Source organism: Giraffa tippelskirchi, chromosome 7 (genome assembly GCF_054371585.1).
Source record: "Giraffa tippelskirchi isolate mGirTip1 chromosome 7, T2T-mGirTip1v1.2.pri, whole genome shotgun sequence".
Classification (NCBI taxonomy): Eukaryota; Metazoa; Chordata; class Mammalia; order Artiodactyla; family Giraffidae; genus Giraffa; species Giraffa tippelskirchi.
This window is the reverse complement of record NC_137281.1, coordinates 145,643,676-145,652,406: the sequence shown is the minus strand read 5'-3', so window position 1 is coordinate 145,652,406 and position 8,731 is coordinate 145,643,676. Positions and strand designations below refer to the sequence as shown.

General features: G+C 51.7%; 1 protein-coding gene across 1 annotated transcript; it reads right to left on the bottom strand.

Moving 5' to 3' along the window:
- Positions 1 to 5,269: 5,269 nt before the first annotated feature.
- VRTN (vertebrae development associated) lies at positions 5,270 to 7,372 on the bottom strand. The gene has a single exon (XM_081506146.1). The coding sequence runs from the start codon at positions 7,370 to 7,372 to the stop codon at positions 5,270 to 5,272; it is 2,103 nt and encodes a 700-aa protein (XP_081362272.1).
- Between the last annotated feature and the right edge of the window lie 1,359 nt (positions 7,373 to 8,731).

Sequence of the window (8,731 nt, the reverse complement as noted above, 5' to 3'; positions counted from 1 at the left end):
TGATTCTTATCTCCCTGAAAGCTTCCTCCTCCCTTTCCACGAGATAAACCAGTAAGGGGAATATTTAGGAACCTGCCAGTGACAACCCACAGGCATGCTGGGTTGGGAAGGGCATGAGAAGGTTCCCCTCACCAGTCCTCCAGAGTCTTCCAGCCCCACCTTAACAACTGCCTTGTGGCAGGGAGCCTGTCCTTCAGGTTCCTGTCCTCATGCCCGCCACCAAACTGGGGTGAGTTTTTGCATCCAGCGTATTTTGAGGAGTAATTGAGGCATTTCCAAGACCCCAGGCAGCCTACATTTCCTGGAGAAGAGGCAGCCCTAGGAAGCTTCAAGCTGGGAGTGGTTCAGGGTGAGCTATGAAATGCCAAAGCCAGCCTATGCTCCCTCATGACCCCACTGTGTGCATATGAAAGCCTGAGTCATATCTCAGCTGCCAGTAAACCAGGCCTTTGCGAGGACAAGAGTCGAGACCAAATGGTTCTGTATCCTCAGCTTACAGCACAGGGCTCAGCCTATCATAGGTTGCTGGAGAGGAGCCTATGACATCTGCCAGACCCCTCTGGCAAGCAAGGCTGATCCAGCACCTCAGCCACAGGTGATTGGACCAGACTTGAGCAGCCTCAGACGTGACCTGGCACAAGACCTGTGCTCAGAGGAAAGAATGAGGATGGCCTGGACCAATCAATTCTCTTTCCTGTGATAATCCAGCAGTGTGGAAACACGAAAAGCTTGCAACATTCCTATGGTCCTGCTGAGACAAAGATGTGAAAAGTGAAAGTGTTAGTCACTCAGTCGTGTCTGACTCTTTGCGACCCCATGGACTGTAACCCACCAGGTTCCTCTGTCCATAGAATTCTCCAGGCAAGAACACTGGAGTGGGTTGCCATTTCCTTCTCCAGGGGATCTTCCCAACCCAGGGATCGAACCCCGATCTCCTGCATTAGAGGCAGATTCTTTACCGCCTGAGCCACCAGGGAAGCCCGAGATGGCGATGTTGGGGAGAGGAAATTCTAGGATGATGCACACCCAGCTTTCTGGCCTGTTCATCTAATCACCTGACACTGGCAGCAATCGTGGTAAAAAATTGCTGAGAGAAGAGCACGTTAGTGGGAGGATGAGGGAATGAGTCCAGATTGGTAGTTAGTGAGAATGAGGCAAAAATGGAACAACCAGGAGGGGTGAGATATGAGGTGATGCTCAGGGCCCACGAGCCACCCAAGGGCCTGAGTGCTGCTGGACTTCGGAAATATTTGAGGAGCAACCTGGAGCATCAAGGTAAACAAGATCAAGTCCACTAAAACACAGGACTCCTGCCCCCTGGCAGGGGGAGGGGGATGGATACTTAAATTTTTTTTAATTATTCATGTTTCAGCTGATGGCTTTTTTAGGATAAAGCTTTTATAATCAAAATTTTAGAACCCATTGTTACACTTGTATAGACTGTGAAAAGCTAACCTCACATATTCTGTTTTCTCTCTTTATTCAAACATTGTGCACTCACTGGAATTCCTTTCCACATTGGCTTCTGATATAGAAAGTGGTGCAAAAAAACCAGCAAATAATTTCAACAAATGTCAACTTCAGAATCAGCATGAAGTATTCTTAGCAAATATGGCCACTGCTTAGGTATTTCTGCCTTTCTAAGCAGATTATAAAGGAAGCAGATTTTCTACAGAAGAGTAATTGAACCACACTTAACAAAACTTTTTCAAATCAATAAATATTGATATACCATTTTTCTTAATTTTTTCCAAGAAGCTAAAATGTCTCCCTGTAGATTTAGGCTCAGTGCTGGCCTCTGACAAAGGGACCTTCCCGTTTGGGGACAGGAGTGTTTTTAATCTAGAGGCTAACTTGAGCAAGAACCTCCTTAGGCATTAACTAATGCCTAGAAAACAGGAATTAGATTCCCAGGGGTTCTCAAGCTGGACATCACTGTTACCTAGCAAACCCTCACCAAGCATTGCTGTGTGCAACATGCAATATTGCAGGCATTACTACAATCCCTATTTTACAGATGGAGAAAGTGAAGCATGGCAAAGTTGAATAGCTCTCTCCTCTGCATATTACTGCTTCTCTGATGCTTAAGATTAGAATCAGTAGGTCCAGGTAGGGCCCTGGAATCCATACTCCCCCAGGGAGAGATCCAGGTTATTTTTACTCCTAGTTGTGAGATGCTGCTCCAGGCATCAGATCTGCTCTGATTGAGGGTTTAGGAAGGGAGCAAACAGGAGACTCCAATGTCCTCAGCCAAGGCAGTTCTCAGGATGGACGTTGGTGCCACCTTCTGACAGCTACAGCGGTTAAGGGTGGTAAGCTGGAGTTGGAAACAAGGAACACAAGAGATTTTGTCTCCTGCTGCACCAGAGTGCCATCTGCTGGGTATAGGTGGCCATCACAGGTCAGGCAGGAACCTTACTTGTCCAGTCCCTTCTTTAAGGGACTTTGAGACTACTAAGCAACTACACTGGGGGTTCAGTAGGGGCTCCACAGAGTGAGAGAACCATGGCAATGCCATGACAATGTTGCATGGTTCCTGGAAAAGCAGGTGGGGGCAAGGGCAAGCAGGGGTGGTAAGGGCAACAAAGGGACCACAGGCTGTGTGCGCAAGGGCTGTGGCAAGAGGGGTCAGTGGGGAAAAATAAGCCTAGAGGTTGTAGGGGCTCAGAGTTTGGGTTTTGTGCTAAAGGTAACAGGAAATCCAGTAGCAAGTCAGACTGAGGTTTTAGTGAGATCACTCTGGGCTTTGTCGGGAAGGCTGAAAAGGGATAGTCCCTTTCAGACTGGAGTGGAGGCAGAATCCATTTGGAAACCATTCAAAAATCAGAGATGAGAACAGTCACTGGCCTAGATGAGGTGGGCGCTGCAGGGATGGAATAGGATTCAGTTTGATTAAAAAAAAAAAACAGCTGAAGACCAACAGCGAGATATCACAGTGGTCCCATTGCATTTGTTCATTCCTTCTTTCAACAATTGTAGTACCTACTGTGTGTCAGAAACTAATCTAATCTACCTGCTGGGGATATGGTGGTGTAAACCAGGCGGGGGAAAGCTGTGCTTTTCATGGGGTTTATACCATTAAAATGTGTGGGGGTAAGATAATCAAATAAGTAAATAAGCAACAAAAACAGATGGGAATAAGCACCATGTAGAGAATGTAGATGGGATATTGGGCAGTGACTCAGATCTGAATGTTAGGGAGCGTGCCCTGTAAAGATAACAGGGCAAAGCACTCTAGGCAGAGAGCAAAGAGTCCAAAGGAACAGATGTGAAGGCCCTTAAAGCGAGAGTAAGCACAGCACATTCAAGATCAGAGACAGCCAGCGTGGCTGCATGCGGTGGTAAGGGCAACAGAGGGACCAGTTTATGAAGGACTGTGTAAGGCAATGCAAGGAATTCTAACGGTGAAGGGAAGCCACTGACACCTTTCAGATAGGAAAGTGACAGAACCCGACTTCGCTTTCAGATCTCTCTGGTTGCCCTCTGGAGAATGGATTGTATAAGACAGGAGCGGAAGGAGGAGCCAGGGAGAACCTGAGATGTGGACCAGGAGAGATGGTGGGGCGGCAGCATGACGGGGAGCCTTCTGGGCATACTTTAGAGTCAGAGTCAACAGGACTCGCTGATGCACTGGATGTGGGGGTGAAAAATAGCAGAACCAAGAATGACTCCTCAAGACCAGGAGGATAACAGCTACTGTGGCATACCTAGACAAGGAGAAAGGGCCGAAGGGAACTTCTCCCCCAGGGACACGGCATTGCAACAAGCAAAAGTCTAGCCTTAATACTCAGCCCCGCTGGAGGGGGCATACAAGTGAACCTTGCTGAGGCTTGGTTTCCTCACCTGTGACTGGACCTAGCCTGCCTGGGTGCATTTCAAGGACTAAATAGAAGCCTGACACCGACTTGACACTCATGCTGGCCTGGCCTCTGAGCATACAGAGTTGGCCAGTTTTCTCCCATTGTTGGGGCTTCCCAAGTGGCTCAGAGGTAAAGAATCTGCCTGCCAATGCAGGAGACACAGGTTTGATCCCTGAGTCAGGAAGATACCTTGGAGAGGAAAATGGCAACCCACTCCAGTATTCTTGCCTGGAGAATTCCACAGACAGAGGAGCCTGGCAGGCTACAGTCCACAAGGTCACAAAAGAGTCAGACATGACTGAGCAACTAAACAACAACTCTCACTTGTTGGGAAGTATCTCTCCAAGGAGCCAAAGCCCTGTCCCCAGCTGGACGAACCCCCAAGGTCAACATTGAATTCTAAGCAGAAATCCCACAGTAAATTCCCTCTGTCCTCCAAGTCTTGGCCTGGGAAAAGAAATGGTCACTCTCAGTCCCCTTAAATCAAAGGGAATGTAGGAAGGAGCAGTCACTTATGGCAAAAACAAATACCAGAGACCACAGGCTGTGAACACCACATCACTTTATTTCTTTGGTTTTCCAACTTCACTTTTGGAAAATGCAAAGTCAGTCTCTCACTGGAGACGGGGCATGGGCTCTGAGGAGCTCAACAGAAAAATTGGGGTCCCCAAGGACTGCGGGATCCACAGCAGATGCACCAAGCACCAGCAAGCAGAGACCCAAGTCTCTCTCCCCCGGCCCTTTACCAAACTCCTCTCAACGAACAGGCCAGCCCTCAGTGATCAGGCTCAGGACCTTCCCCTAGAGGCCAATCTTGGTCCTTCTTCTTCATCTCTGCTTCTGCTCACACAGAGCTTGGCACCCTCTCCCTTAGGGGCACCAAGCAGAAGTTATGACCTGCTCCACATCTGATCTCTAACGTTGCTTTGGGAAACATCTTTGAGTCAAGAGGGTGCCAACCCCCAAAAGAAACTGAAGGCATATATTCTGCCCAATGGGACAGATGGCCACGCTACAACACTCCCTTTGTCCCTGGGAAAAGCTGAAAGCAGCTGTAGCTAACCAACCTCCCTTCGGGTCCCCACACACATAGAGCCTCCAACACGAGCAAGGGGGCCTGGCCAACTCACTTAAATCAAAAGACTAAAAAAACCAAGACGCCATAATAAAAATAAGAATGGTATACAACTGAAGAGAGCATCCCTGGTCCTGGAGCTCTCTACAGGAGGCCAGACGGCCGGTCTCGGGCTCTCTCTGCCCTGGAGCTGGGAAACACCAAAAAGCTGCCCTCAGAGTCACGGTAGACACCGTGGGGGCAAAAGGGATCCTGGCCAAGCCAGGAGGCGACTCAGGCCTCTGACCTTCTCCCAAGCGGTCCTCCTTCCTCCCAGCCCCTTGCACACCTCCCGTCAGCCATCCACCAGAGTGAGGCCATCGTAGAGGGCGCGTTTCCACATGTAGTAGGTAGAGCGGGCAGTGAGGGGGAAGAGGGTGCTGAATTCCTTGTAGGAGGGGAAGCTCTTGGACTGGAAGCGCTTCTGCAGGAACAGCTTGGCCTGGGCCTTGAACTTCGTGGTGGCGAGCACGTCCATCACTAGCACCTGGCCGTCCCGGCCCCCCGCCGCCGCTGCTGTCACCACAGGGTGGCTGGACAGGGACCCACTGGGGGACCGACCCTGGGCCGTGGGCCCCTCTTGCAGGGCCCCCTCTCTGGAAGGCCCTCCCGGGCCCTTCCCCGGATTGTCCCCTGGAGAAGCTGCCATCTGCCGGGTCCCTGCACGGGGGGCCACAGCAGCTGTCACATTTCTGCCACCTTCTTTCTCCTCTGCCTCCTTTCTGCCCCCTCTGCCCAAGGTGGGGGCCCGGATCTGGAGCTTGGACAGGCTTCTGGGCCAGCTCCGGGCCAGACTCTTCCAGACCCAAAAGGAGGAGGGCGACAGGCTCGGGTAGCGGAGGCGGAAGCGACAGAAAGGGAGATGCCCACCGAGCACCTGCTTGCGGGCTGCTCTGCGCAGACGCCTCTGCCAGCGGGACAGGGGCACCCTCAGGGGCAGGAATGCCTGCGGGGCGGGGGGGCCCCCACCCGTGGCTTTCGCTGCCCTCTCTCCGACCTCACCACCCTTCCAAGGGAGCAAGGCCTTTTCACCCACCGGTGCCGGCAGGGGAGGCCCAGATGCCGAGAAGGCCGGCACTGGCTTGAAGCTGGGGTTCCTTCGGAGAGCCTTTCGGCGCCAGTTGTAGTAGGTGGACCGAGAGATGCCCGGGAAGCGGCGTTTGAAGCAGCGGTAGGGTACCAGCATATTCAGGGCGATGCAGTGCTCCAGGTACAGCTTGGCCCGCTGCATGAAGACCATGCCAGGGCTGGACGCGGACGTCGAGGAGCATCCCAGCCCTTCGGCAACCTGCTGCTCCGGCAGCTTCGCCAGCTCCTCCGCGGGGCCCAGGGCCTGGCAGGCACCAGAACCCACGAGCTCGTGCTTCCAGGCATAATAGGTGGAGCGGGAGATCTCGGGGAACCTCTGCAGGAACTGCTGCAGAGGCACGACGCCCCCGCGGTGGAAGCTGTCCTGCAGGAAGTGCTTGGCCGAGAAGCGGGTGGCCACCTTCTGCCGGTGCTCCTGGGACTGCCGCCGCCAGCGGTAAAAGGTGCTCTTGGTGACACTGGAGCGCTCTCCCAGGTGCGAATAGCTGAGGCCGGGCTCGCGATTGAGCAGCTCCAAGGTCTTGGCGGGCGGGGGCAGCGGGGCCGGGCCGGGGTGGACACTCTCGGCCTCCACCTCCTCCAGCCCCACCACGGGCGCAAAGTACTGGTGGCGGAAGAGGTGGCCGCTGAGCGGCTGGCCGGCCCACATGATGTGCAGCGTGGCGGGCGTGTGGTCGCAGCGGCGCGGGCGGATGACACGGTTAAAGTATGGCCGGATCTTGAGGTTGCGCAGCGGGTAGATGGAGTAGATGTTGCGCTGGACCACCGAGGCGAGGGCGTACAAGTGCCACACGTTGGAGAAGCTGCTGGGAAAGCAGGTGGCCTTGACGTCCGCGTCGAAGATGGCCTCGAGCGTGGCGGACGGCAGGCTGGTCATCTCCGGGGACTCCTCAGAGCGCAGGGAGTAGCGCACGGCCTGCAGCATCACCTTGGAGTCGATCATGCCCTGGAGATAGTAGTGGCGGTGCAGCAGCATCTCCACCACCGTGCGCGCCCGCAGCTCCAGGCTGAGGCCCGCGTCGCCCCACAGCAGCAGGCTGGCCGCCTCGAAGAGCAGGCTGCCCTCGCCCTGGCACACCAGCGGCAACATGTTCCGGGGCGCATCCTCCGGGTACAGGCTCAGGGCCACCGAGTCCACCTCCAGCACCTGGGGGCCGGGGCCTCCCCCCCGGCGAGTGGGGAGAGCGAAGGAGGACAGGACCTGCTTGGCCTCCAGAGCAGCACCGACGAGACCCTCCAGGCCCTCTGACTCCACCGCCTCCTGCAGCTCCTGCAGCACGTGCTGCACCAGCTGCTCCCGAGAGGTCATCCTAGCAGGGCAAAGGGGAGAGGGCAGAGGTCAGGATGGGTACCCAGATGACACTCCTGCGCCCTCTCCCTCCAGGTAATGCCTATCTACTCCCATTCCGCCATGGAAGAAAATGGCTAAGTGCCTCCTGGGGTTTGTTTAATTACCCAGTGGTACAAAGGAAGAGCTAGATCTTGGAGAATGGCTTTGAATCCTGGTTCTGATATTAGCTTGAGCAAGTCATCAACCTCTCTGTGCTTCTGGTTCCTTTTCTGTTACAAGGGAGACAATAATAAAAGAATGTACCTTATAGATTTGTTGTGTGTATAAATGAGACAAAGTAAAAGATGGCGATATATGGGTGTGTGTGTGTATATATATACACACATATATATGCATATATATATATATATTCATCTGTAGAAAAGTGCCTGGCACATAGTAAAGTACTATGAAAGTGGTGCTAGGTCTTATAGTATTATCTAGTATTGTGGAATTCTCTGATGGCTCAGCAGGTATCCACGTACAATGCAGAAGACACAGGAGACTTGAGTTCAATCCCTGGATTGAGAAGAGCCCCTGGAGAAGGAAAATGGCAACCCACTCCAGTATTCTTGCCTGAAAAATCCCATGAACAGAGAAGCCTAGTAGGGTCGCAACAGAGTCAGACATGACTGAGCAACTACATTTCTAGTATTATACATATTATATAGTACAGGCAGCAGCAGTACAGGTATTAAAGTATAGTCCATGGGCCCTTGGGGTTCCCTGAGATTTTCAGAGGGGCTTCAAGTTAAACTCTTTTCATAATAATACTAAGATATACTAAGATAACAACACTAAGATATGATTTGCGTTTTTCAATTGTGTTAACATTGGAGTAAAACAGTAGTACCTCAGCATGAATCAAACTAGAAATCACTATGTTCTTCACCACCATGTAGTCACAGTTGGGAAAAAGAAAGCTAGTACCACTCCAAAATGTCCTTGATGCAGCAAAGATTATTATTTTTTTAATCACAAGCCTTAAATACATGCAGCATTTCTGCTGCACATGGGTGTATAATGAATGAATGACAGTTGCTTGGGCTGCATGATGAACTAGAGGTTTTTTCATACCATAACATTATTTAACTTGAAAGAAAAATTAAGTGGCATTAGTCATTTAGACTTGGATATATCTGACAGATGTTTTTCTCAAAAATGAGTAAGGTGAGCCTGTCACTTCAAGGAAAACTTTATGGTCAATGAAAATTTTTGAGCTTTCATTTGAAAATTAGAATTTTGAAAAACCTGTATCCACTACAGTGAGCCTTACAGCTTCCCAATACCTAAAAATTTTTCTGATTGGACCAGTGATGACACTAACACATCTAACTT

Coding starts and splice junctions, on each gene's coding strand:
- VRTN (XM_081506146.1), bottom strand. CDS start 7,372: ATGACCTCTCGGGAGCAGCTGGTGCAGCACGTGCTGCAGGAGCTGCAG.